Here is a 25,224-nt window from a genome sequence, read left to right as displayed (position 1 = left end):
AAATTTAATGACAATTGGCTATTAAAAAAAATGCCAGAATGACTTCAGTGTGAGTAAAGTTCCATTGAGTTGCAGCAAATCTTAAAATCCTGGTAGTCCAAAAATAAAAAATCCTTTTTAAGCTTTAGCTTTACTGCAAGAAAAAAAAAAAAAGGTGACATAGTTTAGATTTCAGAGAAGTAGACTTAAGTGCTTTCAGTTAGGGCCTTTTCTACTTGGTATTAAAATTAATTTTGGAAAATGTTAACTTCTACAGCTAGCTGTGACTCTCAGAGATGATTATAAGCAGTATAGAACAAGAAACTAATAATATTATGATAAAGTGGTAGGCACGTAAGTACTTTTAGCAGTCTTGTAGTATATTCTTAATAATTTTATATATCTTGTAGCACAAATGTATGCAGCCAAAAGACTTCGTTGAAAAAACTCCAGAAAATGATAGAAAGCTGCAGAGAAGACTGGACCAGATGGCTAAAGAATTAGCTCTACAAAAAACAGCAAGTAATGCTGGTAAGAACTACTTTAGAGTGAGATTCAAATATCTTGAAGTTATTTAAATTGCTTAGAGTAGACTTCTGTATGGCTTTCATGCATTTAACTATAAAAAGGTAACTAAACTCTCTTTTCTGTAAGAGTTGTTTGCAGGGTTGTGGTATTATCAAAGCATCAAGGCACATGTAGTGATATTAGTATGTAGAACTTAAGTTCAATTCTTCAAAAGACTTTTGAAAAAGTTAATATGTACATGCTATGGCAGCCTCAGATTAATGTACAAATTCATTTTCTTTGTGTAGAAACTGATATACCAGTTTTATTATTTGAAGATGATGGTTCGCTTGTATATAGCCCTGTTAATAAGATAAAAGATCAATGCAGTGCAATGGAAAGAAGAATAAAGGAGATGAAGGAAAAGAGAGAAAATCTGTCTCTTACTGGTAAGAAATTAAATTTTATTTATTCATAAACAGGCACAAATGGCTACTATCTTTATTGATGAATTTTGGCACTTTTGTCTTGCTTTGTCCTTTAGGCACACCCCCCCCCCCATACATTACTTATCTTGAAACACTTGCTTACCTTGACTTGAAATGAAATATTTCATTAGAAAGGTGTACATACTTAAACTAGATGTGACTTACTATTCTGTCTACCTTACAAGGATGTTATCTTGAGCTGTTACCGTCAAAGTCAGTTAAGGTTTGTTATTACATGGATAAGCGTTTCTAAAGGCATTAGTCCAGTATTACATCCATAATGCACTAAAACAAAGGCTTGCTAGTTGGAGCTTTGAATCTTTGACCTAGCTAGTGCTAAGGGATGCAGTTGTTGTTCTGACTGTGCTCCTCGTCTAAATGGTATGCGCAGAATAGGTGGTACTTGTTTCCTCCTGCAGTTTAGTATTAGAACTATGCTTCCGCCCATTTGAAGAATTAAATATTTTTTATCTGTTGCTTTGTGTTATGATTTGACTTAAGTGCCTCTTATGTATGATGACTGGACCCAAAAGCCAGTTGTTTGGATTGAACTGAGCTGAACTTCAGTAAGCTCTTGAAGCTGAGCTCTTCTGTGGATTCTATGCCCCTGACCACCTTATCAGTTTGGCTGCACGTTCTTCTTTCCAGTAGATTGAATGTTTTAACTCTTAGTTTCCTTCTATTGCAATGGTATGAGAAGGAGTTATGGAATGCAATTTTTGTAAAAAAGAATTGCTGAACAGTCATAGGACTCTTCAAGAGTACTAATGTATAAATTGGACTTTTTAAACTTGTGATTTGTTCCAACTGTACAGTAAGATTTTCAGTCTTACTTCCCGTTAAGTTTTAGTACTAACACTTTAATGGACAAAGATTTTGATTTTTGCCTAAATGACTTTACAAAATTAAAGTTACAAAGTTTAGATAGTAAGACTGATTCTGTAAAGTACTTCAGTGTGGTGTGCAGTGTTCCGTTGAACTAGTGGGAATACTTAAATACTTAATTGATCAGATATAAACTATTAAAAGCACTGAGACTTAATTACATGTTCCTAAGTTTTATTTTATTGCTCAAGCAGTATTCACTTCAACAAATAATTAGATTTTTCAGTATTTACAAAAGGTTGAGTGCTTCCATGTTCCCAGGCCAACAACTTAAAAGGAGTCCAAAACTGATGAGCTATATGTCTTAAGTAGTGAAAAAGGGGATTTAAAATTAGACTCAGCTGAAGAGATCTAGATGACTTAATACAGATCCTAGTGAATTATATCTGGATTTCAGCTTTCAACTAATTTGAGCACAGATATTTATTTTGTGTTAGCATTTGTGTTACCTTTCAGTAAAAGTATGAATAAGGTCTAAATTTAGTTGTTTAGCATGTGTGTGTGTATTTAAATATAGATCATATTTTATAGTAATATTTGAAGCTTCAAAAAAAAATCTTCTATCTACAGTCTTTTCACATTCTTTCCATAACAATTTAAGTGATGAACCAGTGACATGCGGATGAGGAGTTAAACCTAATTTATTTTAGCATGGCTTGTATTTTGTTTTGTTTTGAAGTGTTAAGGTAATACTTTCAATGTTTTTGAAAAGAATTTCCACTATATCAAGGCATTACTGCTAATTGTGGAATTTGGTAGTTTTTATTAAAAAAATCCTCAGATGACTTAGAAATGTCCTTATACTTAATGCATTGTATTTTGTTTTCAGGAAAAAAATGCTACTGAGTTTTTTTAGAAATCAGCTAAAAATTTTAGACTACCTAATGGCTTTTTTGTTGGTGATACTAATTTTAAATACTGCCTAAGCAGCCTTAAGTATTCATATGCTTATAGTTGGTTGACAAAGCAATCACTTATCTCTTACCATTAAGCTGTTTGAAATATGATTAGAGGCTATGAAAATCTGTCTATTTGCAAATAGGGCTAACTGATCTACTTATTAATTTCTAGCTTCACAGGTATCTCAGATACCTCCATGTAATTCATCAAAAGACTGCCACCTGTCAACTTGTAATTTAACTGATTCAGCAGACTCATTGCCAGGTAACTAACACCATTTTACTTCTGTTTTTACTTTTTATATTTCACTTTAGAATATATGGTGATACAATTATGTGCTGAAATAGAAACTTTGTGTTTGCTGTATTATTTATATTTAAGGCTGAATTATTTTAGTTTTTTTAACTGATAAAGAGTGTAGAACTAAAAATTCAGGGAAAATGGAGCATGAGATATCACTTAGGGTAAATTACTGCTGTGTTGATTATGTTGTTTTCCCTTCTTTCCTTGCCCCGTTCCCCATTAGCTTGTTGTCCTAGCGTTCTATCAGTTCTTTTGTTTTTTTCAGTGATCTGGTATAGAACACCATGTGTATATTCAACAGTATCGCTTGGGAAGCAAAAAAGAATTGAAGACAATTGTTTGACACATTAATGCAGATATTGAAGACAGTGGAAAATTTGAATTTAGAAGAAAACCAAATGTGTTATCCTGCTCAGATTCTCAGAGTGAAGACAAAAGTGCAAATAACAAGAATGAAAATAAATTAATTTTTGATTTTTTTTAATGGTTGCAGATGAATTAAATAGTTCATGTTATCAAGGTTCTTACTCTGATGCTCAGGAAGCTAGGCATTTGTTCATATGCTTTGTTGTGGTAGGACCTAAGGGAGACAGTTACTCTGAACGTGGTTGAGCTACATCAACATGCATCTTTATTCATTTTACTTTTGCTGTTGTATACTTCAGATCTCTTTGCTAATATGGCCAACATGAGACATGAACAGTAATCAAATGCTAGTGATTGACTGCAGCTTTTAGAATTCATTATGAGCAGCCCTTGGATGGCCTGACTTGTTTTCTGTTCTACTATGATAGTAAGCTATAGCTTAAACTTTTTTCGAATATTGTATTTTATTGACAGCATACAGAAATTCTCCCACCGAGTCTTAAGTGAAAATAAGGACAAAAATTATACAAAGCAGGGTTCTGTAGCCTTTATTGAGACTGGCTGGTATTTCTTAATGCAGTGCTGTGGAGAAGTAATAATTCAATTCTGAAAATAGCATAGCTATGCCAACAAACTCTTTGTCTTGGTGAATTAGGCCTGTTCTGATAAGGTTGACATTATTTGAGAGCTTTATCTTGAGTTTGTTCCCCAGTATTTTGATTTCACCATGTGATTTTACATTAAGAAAAAGAGATCCAGCATAGCTTCTTTCTTATGTGTTATGATGATAATCCTTTTGTTTGCACTTGTGAGACATAGGAGACTATATTAGTTAATAATGATTGAAAGAATTGAGGAATCCAGTTCTATCAGAAGAAATAAATTAAGTCTTTTTCAGCTGTCATTTTGGGTGTCTGATCATGTTATGTGAAACCTTTCCATGTCTGTCTTTATTCTGAATTTAGCTAGCTACACTGTATGTTTAAAAATTTTATTTATATTTAGTAAGCAAGACTTCCTCTAAAACCTACAGGAACAATTACAGAGGGAGTTTTGCTGAAGCTGTGCACCCAACAGTACATATTAATATAAATATTTGTTGCAATAAATACTAGAGTGCAGGAGAGCTAGATTTTTAAATACATATTCTAAATAAAGGTTCTAGCCTGTTCCAGAGTATATTTTTGCAAAGAGTTATGTATAGATCGTCACCCACATTTCATTACAAAATTCCTTTATGAAAATAGCTATAAGAAACAATACTTTTTTCCATATTAGAGTAGTTTTAATATATTATTTTGATGTCTGTGGTACAGTAATACCACATTGTATTTAATTTAAATTTAAAGAGAGAGTACAAGGTGGTGGTAAGGCTGTAAACCCCTTTTACAGGGTAGCAAAAATGCTCATTTAATTTCCAGTATTATTTTAGTTAGCTTTATCAATGTAAGTATGCTCTACGTATGCTATTTGCTCCACATAATTAAGAATGACAGTTCCTCTACTGCCTTGTTTTACTGAAGCAGGACAGGATTTGGGGATACTTATTACCGCATAAGAAGATATGCTAGCCAGTGCTATTCTCACTCCTTGCCAGCATAGAACTTGCTTTGTTTCCAGTCCATTTTCTGTTTAATTTTTGTTATCAACTTAGTGACAATTCAGACATATATGACTAAATTCTTGTTTACTTCTCAATAACTTCATATTTGTTTTACTAAGAAATTTTGAACTTTCTGCTATGTTAAATGTTTATATTGTTGCTCTTCATATTTTGCAGAAAAACAGACAGAAGACTGTTTAAACTCAAGTTTTGATGATCTTTGGGGAACTGATAAATTCAAAAGACAGAAAACAGAGGTAGCTGAACACTACTGTGATGCTCAGAGCGATACACATACTTGCGTGAGTGCGTCACTGAATTCTCCCTCGTGTAGCTCTGACCACAAGACCTTAACTCCAAAGCAATCTAGGAGGAGATGCATAGGTAAAAAGCAGATTTTGCAAACTACTTTGGATCATAAATTGTCTTCAGAAAAGAAAGATTGTAAAAAGTTTCAAAACAAAAATCAGATTGCAACTGAAAGATTTATGATATTTTCACCAAACAAAAGTTCACTTCTCCAAATCAAGGACTTGGGTCACGTTACTCCTTCCAGAAAAATAGTCCAGTCAAATACTACTCCTGCTTTGATTGGCAGTGACTCTAATTCACCAGTGAGCACTGAACACTTAAGTAAATGTTCATTTGGTAGACATTTTCCTGTTGACATAAGCGATTGTACTTTTGAAGACAAAAAGAAGAAGAAACCGAAAGAACAATCTAGTTTGAAACTGGCCACCTCGGAACTGTGTTCTAAAAAGGAGTTCTTGCAAGCACTTACTGCATGCAACAAGCCCTTGTGCACTGAGGAAGTGTCTTATGAAGACTACTTTTCATCATCTAATTCAAATGCAAATGAAGTACAGATACGGGTACCAAAGAAATCACAGAGTCCTCCTGAAGTTTGTTGCAATGAGTCTTTTAGAAAAATAGAGTCACTTGATGTGAGTTTCTATAAGCTTCATACTGCTTCTGAGAAAAGTAGGGAAAAATCTGTTCCAGCAAATAATGTTTCATTAGAAAACAACTTCAAACCAATTGAACATCAAGAAAGCATACTATTGAATTGCATGTCAGATAGTGAAAATGCTGAGAATACAGAAGCTCTAGATTCTGACACTGTGAATAGGCATGCTGTCGACAAATCCTACAGAACCAATATGAATTACTGTACTCACACTACTGGTAAGTTGCTACATAGAGCTGGAAAATGAAAAGATATTATCATGCTTCATTAGAACTACTTAGGCAACTAAATTGCAAAATTTTCATTTCCGAGGGAAATATTTCAGAATTACATCAAAAGAAGAAAATGCTGCAGTGGTAACTTTTTTCTGAATAAAATAAGTGAGTGCATGGGAGCCAAAAGGACACCTATTTATTTTCCTATACCTTACAAATATTAAGAAGGCACCAAGAGATAAGGGAACTGGGCTCACAAAATGCAAAAAAGGATGTGAACCTTCTTTTTCCCCTAGTTCCTGATATGTCTGCTGAGTATTTTTTAAAAAACATGGTCTGCTAGTTTTAAATGCTATGGTTTTCTTCTAAATTGATTATCAGTAATTCCTAATCATAGTGTCTCTTGCTTAGATTATTTTTATTTCACAAATTAAAGTGGCAACTTCAAATTAATTGCAATTAAAGACTTAAAAACTCTAGGGAAACCTAATTTTGAATTTAACAGTTTCTAACTTGTGTTATAATGAAGACTGAGTTATAAATTAGAGAGCATGTGCAAGAGTTAAAAACAAACACCTTTTTCAACCAAAACTTTTTATGTGGAACTGATCCTATTTTTTAATAATAATTCAAAGCGTACTTTTGATACTTGAGCATTTTCAAATTGGTTTAGCCTCAGCTATTTGAATATAATTGTAGACTAGAATAGCACATCTCGAAGAACTTCACTGAAGAATGCTCCTAACTTGTATTGTGGTAATTACTTCCAGGTGCTGGTATTTTGATGTCTTTCTGTCAGCCTTTACCTAGGGTTAATTATTTGTAATTATGATTGTGTATTTTAGCTAGATTTTTTTTTCCTAGAAAATTCTGGAACAATGCATTAATAAATTATGGTAAATTTAATACTAGTTTAAAGAGCTTGACAGACTTGGTATCAGACTTACTAAATCATCTGATGGAAAAGTTGAAAGGTAGCTGTACATATATCTGGAATTTAAGTTGCTGTGAACTGTGAGCTGTTATGTCCAGTTCACTATATCTGTATTTTAATAGCTGGGGCACATCATTATACCATAGATTTTAAAAAATTGTTGATGCAGGTGTATGCTCATGCAAGTGTATGTGTACATCCACATATGTATGAACTCACTGTATACATTTTGTGTCATATGGACAAGTGTTAGAAGATGATCCTTAAGTATATTTTTTTAACATCAGAAACAGTTTTTCTTTAAACAATCACAAGAACTAATGAGGAGACTCAATTCAAACTGATTAAAATTTAGTGATTCAATATGAACAGTATTTCAACATGCTACACTTTCATTTCCTCACTGGTCAATGTGCTTAAACCAATGGATTTTGGAGGGGAATTATAAACTTTTGTTTGTTGGATACTCAGATATTTATACTTTTTCTCCTTTTTGATTAGTTAGGAACTTCTGTAAATCCCAAGTTGTCTCTCTAGTGATTTTAATAATGTCATTTTTCAGTGATGGCCATTTTCCTTAAAGGAAAATATAATTTAATCAGCTTTGTGCATGTACTGTGTAGTCAAATAGAACCTAGAGTGTGACAGCTCAAGTCAGCTGTCTTGAAAATGGGAGAGACTGATAACAAAAGGTGAATCTTATTTTACATAACAATAAAGTTCTGTGGGAAAAAATGAAAATCTTGTTTTAAACTTCTAGTTATTTCAATGTTGTCATGTTGAATCATGTTTTATTAATATGAACTTAATATATTTTTTATTTTTATTTTACTTGAATGTAAGTTATTGTCCTTGTTAATGAGTAAATAAATAGTAATTGTGTTGACTTTTTTCCATGTTCTAGGTGATTTGAAGAGTGATAAATACAGTGCATTATTTTTAAGAACTAAAGGGATCTCTGCTTATCATATGGATAGCAGTATTCAGATACACATATAAGATTTAGTTAAATATTTGTATATATTTTAAATATCAAACATTTTTTGCCTGATTTCTTGTGTTTTTAGTCAGTGATGATCTTACCCAATGTCTTTAATAAAAAGCAGTAAGATTTTGATAAGCATTCTGTATATAAACTAACTGCTTTGATTTTAATTTTGATTAGTTTGATTTTAAAACCAACTAATCTTTGATTTAATGTAGAAGTGTAATATGTAGGCTAACCAGAGACTGACTTTTTAAGTCTTAATACTTATGTTGAAGCAAACTTCGCAAGTTCCTTTTTAGGGCACACTCATGGCCATCCATTTTTTCTGGTGAACGGCACAAGCATAAATCTGTCTAATTTTCATCTTGCTCAAGTCATAAATTATGTAGAGATCTGTCACAGATGGAAGAGTTGAAATTAACTAGGAGTTATAAGAACACATAAAAAAAAAAATCTTTCCTACTCAGATACCTTTTTTCACCAGAAATAACCATGTGGAAGAGGAAATGAGTTTTCTATCCTTTTGATTAAAGCAGCCACATTTGATATATTTCAGTGCTCTATAATCAATAACTGTTGTGTAACTGGTTTTTGCATGTCAGTACCAAGATTTTCAGCAATTTCAGGGTGAGAAATGGGTAGGTTTTCTCGATCGTGAATATAAGTTTATGGAAATGCAATAATGCTACTTTCTGTGAAAGTTAAAGATCTTTGTTAGAAGGGATGTCTAAAAATTTGTGTCATTCAAGCTCTGAATTGCATTGCTTCAAAGTCCGGTTCATGTGCTTATCATTTCTTTTGGTAGGGTTGATGGTAAGGTAAGTTGGCACTTGAGCTATGTGGTTTAAAATGCTGACACTTGCTCAGACTTTTGAATTCCTATGTCTCTTCATCTGAGAACACTAATAGTGTTAGGTAAAGGTTGTAAAAGATTACTCCACTTCTAAGATTTTATCGTATAATAATCACTTAGAAACTTGAACCTGGACTTACTATTATTTCTAGTCTCAACAATAAACTTCAGACTCAGTTGAGTGGATTTTAGATATGTATGGTGCATGTTGGAAAGAAAGTATCATCTTATTTGGCAAGAGATGCAAACTAAGATCCATTATAGTCTAGTGGACTTAATTCAAGGTTCAGATGAAGAATCTGGAGTATATTTGTTACTTGTTGCAAAATTGAGCAAGTTTCATTGTGTAGATGAATGAGTTTTACCTGAGATTCTAGGTCTAGAGTTTCAAGATGAGTGCTTAACACTGCTAAAATACTATTTCTTGTAAAACACACATTTGACTCTGCTTAGATTTGATCTGCCTTTTTTTCCCCAGTTTTGGAAGAAGAAAAACTCTCAAAAGTGTTGTATGATATCCCTTACTGACCTTATTAATGTCCTTTACTAAGCAGATAAGGGATGAATACAATTATTTCTTACTTGATTTCTTATTTTGTCTTTGTGAAAAAATTGTAGCTAGTTATTAAAACAGAAAGGACAAGCATTTCAGAACAGAGAAATAGGTTGAGGATTATTTCAGTGTTGTGAGAACAAAGGCTGATGACACTTGTCTTATAGCAGATTACAGACTAGATAGAATTGTTTCCGAACCATTAAGAGGTTCTCTTTGAGAGAGGCATTAAAGATGAAAACCCCCTACTTGTGACCAAGAAGGTGTTCTAAAAAGCTGCAGTTGGGGGGTGGGGGGGGGGCAGGAACAGAAAATAAATAGCTTTTCCATCTTCTAGCTCTAAAGCCTATGAAGTGCTGAGAAATTCTGCTAGACAGAAGAGAGGAAGTAGGATCTGAATTATAAAGAATGGAACTTACGTAATGCGTAACTCAAAAGAGATAATGGATCTGGTCCCGTACTACTGCTTTCCTGTAAATGTAAAGAATCGAAGTAGTGAAACCGAACTGGAAAGAGGCCCAGGCATTTGGGCTTTTGGACAATATCCCCAAGAAGGATAAGAGCTGAGAAGCAAAAGCATTCAGGCCAAGAGTTGCAAAAGGGGTAATTTACACTTTCTGGTCCCCCCCAAAAACAATAGAAACAATGCTTGATCCTTTCACAGTGACTGCAATAATTGTGGGATCCTTACTGGAATTTAACAGATACATGCTTTTCAACAAAGATGTAAATATATTATTCTGCTCAGAGTACAGGAATGCAGTAGATCATTTCTTGATACACTTTGCAGTTCTGTTTTTTTGATTCAAAATGCATCTTTTAATAACAGCTTTTAGACATCCTATTTTTACAAATAAAAGGACTTAAAATTTACTTCTTTTTAGCAATGTTTATTCTCCTTTGGCACATCAGATTATCTTCTCTTCCTCTTGCCATTGGTCTTGCTCTGTGATTAAAGATAAGCCTTCGTGCAATGAGAAATAAAGTTAATACAACTAATTAATCAGTTTTCCATTTGTTAAATGGCACTTTTCATCTAAATACAAGGTTTAAATTAATGACTGTACGTGAAAGCCAGCCAAACATGACAGCTGATTTGTGAGTTCAAGAAGGATTATTCTTTGTGTAGATACATCTGCAGTTTTGGAGCTAACATGCTCTGGTTTTCTTCAGTTACACAAAACTACTGTGATACAGAATATAAACCAATATAAAACTTGGAATTTCAGTGTGAAGAAATGATGAAATCTTGACTAGTTTAAAAGCTTTAGCACATTTTAGGAAATTAGTTGGTATTGGAAAACGTTTGCTGTCTTTTGTGGCATTCTCTTTTTTTTTCTGTCATTTCACGGATTAAGAGTTTAAATAGCTGAGAGGAAGAGAAATAAATCACTCTTGGTGAGCTTATATATGTATCTTTAATTCACTTTGGAGGACTTATGTGACCACATTAAGTGCAGTTAGGTTAGTAAATGTGGATATAGTATCCTTCAGTATTTTCTAAAAATGATCAAAACATCGTATTTGAGAGGAGATGGATTTAGATCACTTAAACTTTAGTAATTAAACTAGTTTTGCATATTTTGAAATTAAAAAAAAAGGAATTTCATAAAGTAGATTTGATTGAATTAAATTTGGGAAAGATTACTTGCTTTAAATCTTCAGTAATTAAAAACTTAATTGATCAAAAGATAGATCAAAGAAGTTTATTCATCTTATGCAAGCAAATTATCTCAGAGGAATCCAGAAGTTTTAGTCTTTATAATAGTCATCCTGACAGCATGGAAGAATTAAAAGTATATATTCACAAAATAGGCAATGAGAGTACATACTGCTTTGTGGTAGCCACATTAGAGTACACTTTAATACATGATGCCTTTTTAAAGGATGAGGCTGATAAGTGTGCATATGCAGTTGTTCCTTACCTGCTAACAGTTTGCTAGATGTGCGTGTAAAATGTCATTTGAAAACATTTGACCTTCCAGTCATTACATTCCAGATGCACATAGTGGGTGCACTGAAAGTGCTGACCTTTCAATAAGAAAGGAAAAATCTAGCCAACAGTGCTTTAAACCCTCAAATATCTGTATTATGTGTTCAGAGAAGTTACAAATTTTGTAATAAATAAAACTAATTAAACTGCTACTTTAGTTCTGACTGATACATAATGTTAAAAATACTGAAAATAGGGAGTTTTGCAACAGGTTTGCTTCCAAGATCAGAAACTGAAATACTAACTTAGATGCTTGAGCGTCATTGTATTTTCCATAATTAAAATAAAATTGAAAAATAATCGGTACAGATTATTAATTTAGATTCTTAATTGTATATAGCTCTACTTAAAATACTTAGTGGCAATTTCATTTTGCGGGATCATATTTTATTTCAAATTTCTAAATCTAATACACTTGGTTTCTAGGTGATGAAAATGAAGTTTCAGTGTGTCATGTTACTGATGGCTCTTGCAAACTTTTTAATGAACGAGAAAATAAGTTCAATGAGGGGTTAAGAAAAACTAGAAGACTTCAAAAGGTCAGTTTAACTAGACATTGTTAAACTCTTTTTCTTGATGAATCATTGAGTGTATTAAAAAGCATTGAGTGTATTAAAAAGCAAAAACCTGCATTCTTTACGCATTATCAATTTAAAAACCTTTTCTGAATCTTATTCTTGAAATACGTGAATTGTGTTTAAAAGCAATGTATACAACCATGTACCTCAGCTTTCTGTGTTAGAAACTTGTATTGGCAGAGTTCTCAAGTTAACATTGTAAAGGAGGTTAGAAGACTGGCTTAGTCCCATCCTATTACCCCCTGGAGGGTATGGGGGGAGGGGGGAACACACATACCTCCCCCCCCCCAAAGAAAAAAAAAAGGGGGGGCACAGTAATGGTATTGCTGCACAAAGAGGGTCCTGAGGTAGACCACAGAATTTGTAGTATGGCTGCGAGTCTCTGACCTGAAAAGAGATTTATCCTTTTTGAGAAATTATTAAATGTATCAGTTTGGAGGGGGGGTGGTGTTATTTTTGGGGGGAAGTTATTTTTTTTCTTTTGTAAATATGAAACTGATCAGGAAAATAAATAGTTCTTTTTATCAATAAGTAGCAAGTACAGTTTAAAGGAGAGTACTGATTTGTCTTGAGAATGGGAGGTCTCAAAGCACTGAAAGAAATATGTAATTTTATGACATAAGTTAGAGTTAAATGTTTCAGTGGTAGCTGTTGGTAGAGTTTCAAAAAGATTAATCAAAGATTTTGATCCTCATGTTAAGGTTCTCAGGATGTGCAATTAGTAGGCAGTTCAACTTTTAAGCTGTTTGAAGGTCGAGTGCCAATCTCTGTGGCCCAGTGATCTGCTCTGGAGTAAGAGTATGATTTGACTTCCTGTCTGTATCTTACTACTAGATACATTTCTTAACTATTTATTTACTCTCTCTAAATATCAACATATATATCGTTTATACAACTAATAACTTTAAGCACTATATAAGGTGGATCTAGAATTGATTTATATATTCTATTTTAGCTACATTAAGGTTGCCTGTCTTTTAAGCTAAAGCATCTGTCCTGAACAGCTTCGTTTCCTGCAGTAGAAATATGACTAAAACTGCTAAACATATTGCATATCCACAGACTCATGCATATCCATGGCTCTTCTTAAGGCTATCTGCAGAAGTAGTGCTTAGATTTGTCAGATTTGATAGTAGTGATTCCTTCTCTTGTGTAATTATGTTACAAGAGCATTTTACAATATTGCTAACTTTTATTTCATTGTTACTAACATAAATGTCCCAGCATAGTTCTTATATAATAAAGAGAAACAAAGAGCAATAAAATGTTCTTACTGTTCCTGGCTTTCAAACTAAGGGCCAAACATTGGTCTTCAAGTGAAAGGTGGTTGTCTGAATGTTGCTCTGTGGTATATATTAATCTTTCTCTTGCTTGTTGCAAAACTTCTTTTGTGAGGTACATGAAGGTAGCAAAAACTAAGTTATAGCTGAAGAAAATTCATATTTACTGCCTTGAGGTATCTTCTTTCATGCATCTGTTCCCTGATGAGGAAACCTGAAGAATACATTCACTCAAGGGATAATATAGATCAATTCAGAACATAGCAGCCCACTTTTTCTCTCAAGTCATGAATGCTTTGTTTTGTCATTTTGAAGGCTTTCTAGCACATTCTGTTTGTACAGTTCTTTTTTTGATTGTAACATTCAAACTTTACAAAAAGATTGTGACATTTAACCAACTAATTTGCACTGATAAGCTTTTAATACATATTTAATACATACTACAGACAATTGGTGGAGGAAGGGAAAATAAATATGAATTAATGTTCATGAATTTGTCTGTTGGAGATCTGTTATCCATGATTTGTATGCAAATATGCATACAAAATTTGTGAAAACCAACAGTGGAGATCCCAGAAAAATTCTTTGTGAAGAAGTTTTTAAGAGGATTTTGTTGGTCAAAATTAGTCTAATTTTGACTAAATTAGACTAAATTTTTGTAAAACATGTCAAAGCTTCTTTGGTTTCAATCAAGATATTTTCATGAAGCTTTTTAAAAAAATGAAGAAAAGGTGTTTTATAAATATGAACACTTTCTTTGAGAGCAACTTAAACATTGCATCATTCTACTAACATTAAACAAGCTGAAGGTGAAGTTAAATTAGAAAGTATTTTTTTCTTTACCTGAAGCAGGAAGTGTGAGAGGATTAAAGGATTAAAACAAATATTAAAATAATATTAAAAATGTGATTGTATTGACTCATAGGATAATCATAGGATTATAAAGAGCATTTTAATGCTTGTTTCATACTTGAAAGGAAGCATATTAGAAAATTATACACATAAATGTCATTTCATAGCTATTTTAATGGAACAATTTTTCCAGTATTATGAATCTCTAAACCTTTTCTTTCTAAAAAACAATGCTTGAAGTAATATTTTAAATTATATTAATTGTCAAATAAATGTGATTTTAGAATCTGAAGTCCTATAGTTGAAAAATATTATATTACTAGTGTTCTAAGAATATTTTAAAGTGAAAGCTGCTATTTTCATTATTTAGCTTTAAGTTTCTCAATCTGGAAAGCCATATAAATTGGCCATTTTTTTTTTATGTTTCCAAGGAAATTACATTGAGCTATTTGCTGAATGTAATTTTTAAAGAATATCCGCATTGAAACTTTACATAGTACTTTTATAACTCCATTCTACAGTGAATATTTGTCAGGTGTTTAGAGTTTGTGATAGTAAAACTCAATTTACAAAGGGCCTACAAATATCTTTAGGAATTAAGGCCAGAGTTAGGTGTTTACATTACTTAATTTCTTTTGATGTGGTTTCTTTATAAATTAAATTGTAGATTTTGTTTTTCTGCAGTCGTGGTGTTATACGTTTATTTTCTTGAAAACCTCATTGAGTTTTAGTTGTTTCGTTTATTTCTGCAGAAATTGAGGTAGAGAATGAATTTGTTTAGGTACATTTATATCAGAATTGTAGATTGCAGGTTGGGGGAAGATAAGTGAGACTTTAAAAAAACCTAAGCATCAGGAACAAGTTTTTTTGTAACAAAATCAAGAGTTTTAAAGTGTTGTACTTATTCATGTTCGCACAGAGGTAGATTTAAAAAAAAAAGCCCTATATGTAAGCATTATTAAATTATGGGTTGTTGTGCCTCAAAACTGAGGACAATTCCAGATTGTTCACATGCAGAGCCTAGTAAGAACAAGTGGTGTGGGTAATACCTATGAGTGTCAGCAGGTGGCTTCCCTGGTCTAGAAATCTAAATTGACAACACTGGTGTTCAGGGATGAAATAAACCCTTTACATACTGTGGTGCATTTTTCAATTATTCCATGGATTAAATACATTGCTCTTGGCTGCTATGCATAAGGATGATTCAGTGATATCACTAAAAACCATAAAGCCAAAAATTTATTCCAATAAACGCATTTCAATAGTGTTAATTTGTTGGTATGAGGTTGAGTGCTCATTTCATTGCTTAATACTACAAAACATTTACATTCATCACCACATGTGTCACATGTGTTCCAAATGTGTACATTTTGCACTTTAAATGGATCGGAAAGACTTATTGTGAATAACCAGTTAACTACCAATTTTTCAACTAAGAAGTTGTTTGGAGTTTTTAAGTGTTATGGATGGTAACAAACTTCTTTTTAAGGACCTAATAGTATCGTGTCACTTAGAAATTCAATTGGAATAAATTTTACATTTGAAATCAACTAAGAAACAACAGTCTTTGAGTGAATAGAGCAAACTGTTCAACCATGTGAGAAAGCAGTTGAGTATCATAAAGGGTAATTAAAACCATATTTTCTCAAAGAAGACAGCATAGACTTAGCTGAAATTCCCTAAGTTTTGTTTTTAAACAGATTCATCTTGGCTCGTATTTCTGTAGCTCTTGGATTTGATACTGATCTTGGATTTTTAACACTGAACTTGTGAGATTTTTGAGACAAACTTTCCTTTTTTTAAAAAAGAAACAAACAAAAAACTCCTACTAAGGAGAAACTGGTGCGAAACAGGCCATCTTTGGATCCCGTTACCAACATACTGCTTTTTGAAAATATTTTGTTCATGGCAAAACAGATTTTAGTGTCCTGAAAAATCTGCAACTATAAAACATGAAGTGTTTGGCCAGAAGTACAAGAAAGCAACTTTACGGCCATAAATACGTACTAACGAAAACAGTTTTTACATCTCAACAACATTTATTTTATGTTTTCCTTCAATTTTGATTTAAGTCACTGAATAGCTAGCTAAGTATTTTAAAAACTGATACTTGAAATGTTACTAACTTCTAGTTGCAAATGAATGTTAAACTACTCTGAATTAGACATGGTGGGAGCGCTCAAGTTCATTTATAGTTAACATTGATGGTGTTGGCACTACCTGTTTGTTTATAGTCTGGGGAAAATGTTTGATTTGATGGGGACAGGTGAACAGACTGGGCAGTGGGCCTGGAGAGTTACTCAGATTGATTGCTTCTGGGAACAGGGTTGAGACAAGTGAGTGAAGCTATGAATTGTAAGAGCGCTTGACTGACTAACCTTAAAGTTAAGTTTTAGAATATTGATTGAATGTCTGATGGTATGATTTTACACGATTCTGATTAGATTCTGGAATGTTTCAAGTTCAGCAAATATCTCATCCTACATGAAGTAATCATGACTGTCTAACCAACATCTAGCTGCAGACAACTGTATAGCTGATTGTTGTTTAACTGTATCGAGCTGACTTAACAGACTGAGTGTTGAGGAAAGGATGGGAAACAAGTTACTGAGCATACTGCATTGTCGGACAATAACTTTGAAAGGTAAAAATGTCTAGTGATAAGAAAGATTAACTATTATACAACTGCAGAAAATGTGCTGCCTTAGAATATCTGAAATAAGCCATTGAATGGGACATTGAAATCCAGCAAGATGGTTTATTTTTACTGGCAAGATGCGGCTTATGTCATTGTTATATTCAAAATACAGATCCAGTCATTTGTTCCAAACCTCTGGACTTCTCTCTCAAATGTTAGTGTTATTATGAAGTCAGTCCCTTCTATAGCAAAAGGCATAACCTTCTCTCAGATGCTGAAGTTGAGTTTTCCTGTCTTGCCAGTGAGACTTGCATCTGCTATCCACACGGTGATTGGATTGCTGTTTGAAACTCTGGAAACATATACCATACCAGTGATGTAGGGGATGATTGACTTTGAACCTTTGATCCAGGGAGCAAATTCGGATTCACCCGAATTCTTACTGAAAGTTATCATTGAATTTCTATCCAGTCAGCAGACTTGCATATTGGATCTCTTAGAATCTTAATCAAGAAATAGTGGCATAAGTATATAGAGGATTTTGATTCTATCTGTATAGAATAAAGAAAAAAATACTTTTCTTGTTGTCTTCTTTTCATAAGATACACAAGTATGGTGATTTTTGGTCCAGAGGCTTGTATGAAGTCAGAACATAATCACTTCATCATAATCCAAGTGGTTTTTGGTTCTCCGTCTTAATTCATATTTGCAAAATAACTACTTAGAGTTTAACATCTGCCTTTACCAACACCTGTGCAATTATGGAAACTTTCAGAGAAACACTGCGTTTTTGGTTTTGTTTTTTTTTTTTTTTCTTTAAGATATTCTAGGTGCTATTCATTAGGAGTCCTTCACTTTAAAGCAAATGGGAGATGGTGTTAGAGCCAATTGTGGTAAAAAGTATGTATGGATAAGCGCAGAAAGAAAACTTGAGATTTTGAAATTATTTGAAGTATATCTACACCCTCTCTGTCCTTTTCTGTAGAAGTCCATAGCATTCTTGAATGTGGTGGTGGAAGAGAGGCTTACGCAGAAGAAATGGATGCAATTCTTTTTCTGGCCCTGTTCATGAGGGGAAACTCTGCATAAGTACTGTAGGAGGTATGAAGGCAAAATATTCTTCATGTTTGAGTACTTCAGACATATGCCTGCCTCACTAGAGAGGGCATGTATGTAGGGTATGACTTAAATCTAGTAAATAATAATTCTCTATTTTCTTGGTGCACTGTTGTATTTAAAGCTCTAGATCATTACTATCATGCCCCAAAACCAAATAATCTACTGTACTGCAGCTGGCTTGGCAATGAATCAGTATAAAACAGCCTATTTTTCCTCTTGGCATCAGAAACCACCAGGAGGAAAAGCAACTGCTGCAAGATCCTCTTGTTTGGGAAATTTAACTCTTGGAAAAATGAACATCCTATGTAAACTTACTGATACCTGGCATGACTCTCTAGGCCGGAAATCCGTTAGTTGACAGAACTGTTCTCTAAGTGATATCCTCACAGCTCTTAAACTGTTGTAAATCAATCTGAACAAAAGACTTCCTAAACTATTTCATTAGCATTTGACGTATCTTTTCATTAATGGATTTTTTTTAGTAAACTAACAAATAACTTCATTCTTTTCTATGTCTAAATCATTTTATGGTTTCTAGGTGTAATCTATGTAGAATTATAGTATGAGCTCACAGAAGTCTGAATGGTACAATAATATTAATATGCAGTCTGTTAAATAACAGAGGTCTTGTACCATATTACTCTTTAATAGTTGTACATCTTTATCCTAAAGAATCAGAAATGCTGAAATCTGTGGCCTTTCATCATGGGAACACACTCCAGGATTTTTTTAAAGGAATTGGCTATGCATGACTAGTTTATCCTTTAGGAAATGAAAATTCCATAATAAGCTTTATTTAGAGAATAAATTGTTAATACAAAATGGATTTAAATAATTTTCATCTTGTTTCTATGCTAAAAATTTTTTCTTTTACTCTTAATACTGCTGCATGTCAAAGCCGTCAATAAGTACAATTCAGTTAAGTTGCTTATCTTATTGTCTAGAAGGCAGTAAGGCTTTAGCTCAGTCTGACTCTCTGACACAGGTGGATTAGTCTTCTTAGCAAGAGCATTTACTGCAGTTTGCCATCTTGTATCCTAACCTAGAGCTAAAATCACTCTGAGGAGAGGGAGGGCTGCAAACTGTGATGGTCAGTATATTAATCTAATTCTGCTTTGCTGCTGCATGATAGGAGATCTTCAGAAGATGTAACAGAATAGTTGAGGTTGGAGGGACTTCTGGAGGTCATCTACTCCAACACCCCTCCACACACACCCCCCCCCCCCACTCAGCGAGCGTCACCTAAAGTGTGTTGCATGGGATTGTGTCCAGGCAGGTTTTGAGTATCTCCAGAGAAGGAGACTCCACAACCTCTCTGGGCAACCTGTTGCTCTGTCACTCTCAGTAAAGAATTTCTTCCTCATGTTTAGGCGGAACTTCCTGTGTTTCAGTTTGTGCCCATTGCCTCTTGCCTGTTGCTTGGCACCATTGAAAAGAGTCTGGCCTCACCCTCTTGACATCATCTCTTAAGGTATTTACAGTTGTTGATAAGATCCCCTCTCAGTCTTCTCTTCTCCAGGCTAAACAGGCCCAGCTCTCACAGCCTTTCCTCATAGGAGAGATGTTCCAGCCCTCTGATCATCCTCGTAGCCCTACGCTGGACTCTCTCCAGTAGCTCCATCTCTCTCTTGTAATGGGGAGCCCAGAACTGGACACAGGACTCGAGATGTGGCCTCAGCAAGGCTGAGTAGAGGGACAAGATCACTTCCCTCGACCTGTTGGTAACACTCTCCCTAATGCACCCCAGGAGACCATTGGCCTTCCTGGCCACAAGGGCACATTGCTGGCTCATGATCAGCTTGTCCATCAGCACTCCCAGATTCCTCTCTGCAGAGCTGTGTCGTACATGGGGTTATTCCTCTCTATGGGCTGGACCCTGCTCTTGACCTTCAGGATGTTCCTTTCCACCCAACTCTCCAGCCTTTCAGGTCTCTCAATGGCAGCGCAGCCCTCAGGTGTATCAGCCACTCCTCCTAGTTTGGTGTCATCAGCAAACTTGCTGAGGAAGCACTCTGTCCTTTCATCCATGTCGTTGATGAATAAGTTGAACAAGATGGGACCCAGTACTGAACCATGGGGGACAACACTAGCTACAGGGCTCCAAGGAGACTCTGGGCTGCTGCTGCTGACCCTCTGAGCTCTACCTTTCACGCTGTTCTCAGTCCCCCTCACTGGCCCCTTATCTAGCCCACACTTCCTGAGCTTCTCTAGGAGGATGATATGGGAGAGAGTGTTGAAAGCCTTCCTGAAGTCAAAGCAGATAGTGTCCACTGCTCTGCCCTCATCTCCTCAGCCAGTTATTCCATAAGCATGATTTCCCCTTGGTGAATCCATGCTGACTACTTCTGACCACATTCTTTTCCTCCATATGTTTGGAGATGACATCCAGGATGAGCTGTTCCATCACCTTTCTAGGGATGGCAGTGAGGCTGACTGGCCTGTAGTTTCCTGGATCCTCCTTCAGAACTCTCCAAATTAACCTCACTTTGTTAATTTAATTTAATTAAAGATGGTTCTTTCCCTCTTATGAGAGTTTTCCTCTTATCTCTACAACCAGTGCAATGGGACTGTCTCTCTTTGTGCCTCGGTCGCTTATGTCCACTGCCGAATCTATCATGAGCTGTGCTATTGAACCCCTGACCTCTGTAAGGAAGTGGCTGAGAGGCAGGGCTGGTTTGCTCTTTTCCATCCTTGATGGGTGGTAACAACTGTTACCAAGACAGAATGGATGGCTGATGAGGGCTTAAAAACCACACCATTAATTTCACTAGAGGTACTCTACTATTGTCCTCTACTTTTGTAAACAGTTTTTTTATCTCACAGTTAGGATGTCTCAGTTGAAGCCATATGGAAATTTTTTTAAGACTTATTTCATTTTTGTCTGAACAAATTGTTCACTTTATCAGATGAAATTATAAAAGTTTAAACCAATTTTAATGTTTAATCAGATGAAACTTTCACTCTTGATTACATTTTTCTTGAAATAATTGATGGAAGAGCACTAATTGTATTTCTGTTAATCTTGGGAAAAGGAGTAAAATTTCATACTGCTTAAGATTTCAGCAGAAAAGAATTAGCTATGCCTGACAGTTGCACAGACTGGAAAGGTGAGTATATCTTGGAAACTAATGATAATTATAGAATTTATTTTTGGTTTACTGCAGTCTTTAACATATTTCTGTTTGTATATATGAATTTTCTCCTTAACCCTGTGTTGCGCTTTAACAACCCTTGTTCCTCTTTCTCCTGCTATGTGACTTTTTGGGTGGTGGACAGGGGGGGAGTCCTTTCATGTGAGCTTTCTTTTTCTATGTCAACTACTTCTTAATTTAGATTCTTTCTTCACCTTTAGCATCCCACTTTTTGAACTTCTCTTTTATCTTACATGGGCAGGCTCTCCTTTGCCTCCTCAAATTTCACATTATAGAGTCTACAGGCAAAACTCTACTAAAAAAAAGGCAACTGAGAACTATGCTGCTTCTTCCTGAGCAGTACCAACCAGGAAACTAAACATTAACCTCTACCTGTTGGAAGGGCTTAGGCTTCAGTCAGAGCTAGAAGCACTCTTGCCTGTGCTTGCTAGAGACTGTAGAAATGGTAATCATTGGCTTTTGGCTTTTTATGTCTTACTGATTGACTTTCACCTTTCTGATTGCAGTCAAAGGAGTGAGAAGGAGCATATTTGTTACTCAGCTCTCTCCTTACTCTTTGTCTGTGCTATAGGAAAAAGACAGTTTCTAGTTTTGCTATTGGTCAGACAGGTACACTGAAGTTGCAGAGGGCTGAGAGCTCTGTCCTTTGCTGCAGAATTTCACCTAGAGTTGATTTTACCCCCCCTGTATTATTGTTTTTAGCCATTATGATGGCACCCTGGCACCTGTCATGTCATTTTTATTTTTCTGTCATGTTATAACCTGCTTTGTTTTTCATCTTTCCCTATAGTAGGATTGATTTGATTAGAGTTGGCACATCTTTCACATCTCTAGGATAAATGCAAAGGTCCTATTTTTGGTAGGGAAGTTAAAGCTGAAATTTACTTCGCAGCCAAAAGAGTCTAGAAAAATAACAATATCAAAAGACTGATAAGGAGAGGGAGGCCAGCCAGAAAGTAAATTATAGCTTTGAGTAATCACTGTGTAAAACTACTGAATGGTAATTATCATTCACTACAGTTACAGATTATTGTCAACTATGATCTGTGGTTACGTGAATAGAATAAGGTAATACAATATAGAGATTTTTTTCTTAGAAACAGGCTTAAAGTTTTGGAACTTCATTATAACTTTTGTAGATAAAAGCTGAGTGAAATTATGTTGATTCCTGAATATTTCCATGCTCCATATAATTCAGTTTTATGGCTCTGGTAATAGTAGGACTAAAGAATGTGGCTTCTGAAGTACAGCTGTAAAGATTAAAAGCAAATATAAAAGCTCTGAATCAGTCTGAGAACCTTCTGATGAAACTACGACAGCCAACAGAAAAAGTGGTCGAAAGAGTGCAAAATGGGTAGGGATAATACTCTTATGTTCTGTCTTACTCTTAATTTGTGCATTTGCATGAGTGCACACACTCGCACACTTTTTCTCCTCTCCCCCAAAGTCGTTGATCCCTGGCATAAGCCAAGGTGCACGGAGTATCTTGTTGAGTCCTAAAGGTGAAGGTCTTTTTACACTGTAAGGGTATATGTCTGATATCCTTTCTTGGAGCAGGGGTAGGAGGAAGAATCAGAGGCCTGGGGCTTTGTTCCAAAGACAAAGTAAGATCTAATTTACTTAGCCAGAAGTTAAGCAGTGACAAATACAAAACATTGATTCCTATCAAGTAAATTCTGATCATGAATGTGTTTTATTTTGAGAATTAGCCTGGAAGGACTTTTTATGGTCAGTTTTTTAGTTCATTTTGTCACACGTGGTATGGAAACAAAACTTGAAGTCACTTTTTTGAAAAGCAGTTTGTACAATTATTTTTGGTTGTTTTTTTTTTTTTTTTTTTTTTTTTTTTTTTTTTTTTTTTGTCCTTCAGCTCCAAGAAACACCTGCTGAAACTTAGCAGTAACAAAGAATGTATTTTGAGGTTGGATGTCTCTTTTGTGGTGTAGGTTAGTTAGCATACAGGAAGTATTGCATTGTGTTTTAAATATTGAGAGGATTTAGAAGTATTGTTTCCTTTGAGGTATTGAAATGCATGTTTTATATTTCATATGACTTGGAAGAATTTGATTCTTGGCAGACTCTGAAAAGAAATATTAATGCAACAGTATTCCTAAGAGATATATAAAGGAAAGATGAAACATATAGACATTCTATAGGTACATAGTTTTATAACAGTCTGCATACCAGACCTAAAAAAATAATTCAGAAAGAAACATGTTATGATTTAGAGTACAAATATGCAGTCTTACTGTAATTTGTAGATTAATTACAAATAAAAAGGGCCATTTAATACCACTTAATACCACCTCTTCCAGTGTTTTATTAATTGTAATCCTGCTGCAAATGTGCCTTAGTATTCACAATGGTGCTCACCATGTCTTTTTGCTAGTCAGAAATGAAAATATTAACTCAAATATTTTGCAATAAAGCAAAATGTAAAATAAAAGAGACACAAGTAGTATAGAAGAAAAAATGTATGGCAAGGGAGGAGAGAAAGCAATTAACCTAAAGGATGTAGAGCTGAAAATAAAAGCATACTTTGGCTAAGTTTTCAAATGAGTAACTAACCATCTTAAAGAAGACTGCTTGTCTTTATTGAAGCAGTAAAACAAAATGTTGTCTGCAAGTGACCTCTAACTTGCTAAAGATACACTATTCAGAAGGAAGATGGAGTAATAGTTTGGAAGAAATTAAATGTACACCAGTCTCTACCTTTTGTATGCATCCTTCTGCATTCTTGAATCTTTGAATGTCTTTAAGAGAGCACTGACAGAGGCGGAGCATAGGAGATATTTGCACAGAGTATTCACTGTACTCCGTGATGTACTCTGTACTCTGTGCTATGTGTTGTCCTAATAAAAGCTGATTTTTTTTCAGGGTAATGTCAGGACAGGCTGTGGGTTTCCCAATCTGTGTGAATCCAGCATATTTACTACTTTGATGATGAGGTATTAAGGAACTACAGGTAACAAACATTTCTGTTCTGAACCTGAGGAAACAGCTGTAGAATCCAAAGCTACTTTGTTGGCTTTTGTTTATAGCAATGCTTTTGTTAACAGAAGTCTTGGCAAAACTAGTGGTCTGATCATTAGTTTAATGTTCTTGATATTTTAGTTGCAAGCGTGGATGCTTTTCTGCACATTCCTCAAACTAAACAGGTGCATCAGGATCTGAATTTGGGGCAGGTGCTATGTAAGGGCCCCAAGGATCTAGTGCAGTTATTTGTGTGGGTTAACTCCAGACTTTTAGCCGAAGAGCTTTATTCAGATGGCAGTCAGGTACCTTCACTTCAAGTACCGAAGGAAGACATCAGGGTCATACTGAAGCAATCTGTAGAATTGAGGTCAGTCCTTCTGCCAGGAGAACCTTTACTGGAGAGAGGTCTTTTTGAGTGACTAATCAAAATGATTAAATTTTGATTAACCACTAAAATTAAAATGCAGAATTGAAACTATGAAGGTCTTGGAGCTTCCAGGAACTATTAAATGTGACTGCTTGTTTAGAGTTGAAAGTAGTGAAGTAGAAAGTCTTTTCGCTAAGAATACAACTGTTTGGATTAGCCTAAGACATCATCAGTATTTCCGGTAATGTTAGGAATTTTGAAACTTACATTTCTAAAATATTATCTGGAATTTCTCCTGAAGAAATATGAGACTTAAGACAACAGGTTTCTAATCTTAAAATTTAATATGAGAAACATCTGTGTATTTTTTGCTGTAGAGCTCAGCTGTAGCTCACTGCTTCTGTATCTTCCTCCCTACCTTACTTAGCTCTCTAATCTTATTTTCACTTTTCTCATTTTTCATTTCTTCATGTGAAGTTCTATTCCATTCTGCAAATATTTTTTACATTTCCACACATTACAACATTTCAGAACTGAAAATATATATAGCTTATGTAATGTTTGCTAAGCATGTATTTATCATGAACTAAAAATTATTTGAAAATGCTATATTATTTTACTTCTAGATTTAAATAGCTTTTATTTTTATGTTCCTCTAATCTGCCCAGCTTCAGGGTGAAATTAGTTTGTGTATGTTAATGAAAATACCTCCCTCCTCCTTACCCCCC

General features: G+C 34.5%; 1 protein-coding gene across 1 annotated transcript in view; it reads left to right on the top strand.

The window, feature by feature from the left end:
• MCPH1 (microcephalin 1) overlaps positions 1-25,224 on the top strand; it is a 134,951-nt gene that overhangs the window by 9,995 nt on the left and 99,732 nt on the right. Inside the window, exons 5-9 of the mRNA XM_062571120.1 lie at positions 390-510; positions 795-935; positions 2,931-3,023; positions 5,209-5,415; positions 11,961-12,073. Coding sequence (XP_062427104.1) covers positions 390-510; positions 795-935; positions 2,931-3,023; positions 5,209-5,415; positions 11,961-12,073 — 675 coding nt within the window. The remainder of the gene's footprint in view (positions 1-389; positions 511-794; positions 936-2,930; positions 3,024-5,208; positions 5,416-11,960; positions 12,074-25,224) is intronic.

This window comes from Rhea pennata, chromosome 3 (assembly GCF_028389875.1).
Source record: "Rhea pennata isolate bPtePen1 chromosome 3, bPtePen1.pri, whole genome shotgun sequence".
NCBI classification, from domain to species: Eukaryota; Metazoa; Chordata; class Aves; order Rheiformes; family Rheidae; genus Rhea; species Rhea pennata.
Note: the sequence above shows the minus strand (reverse complement) of the source record. Positions and strands in the feature narration are given on the sequence as shown.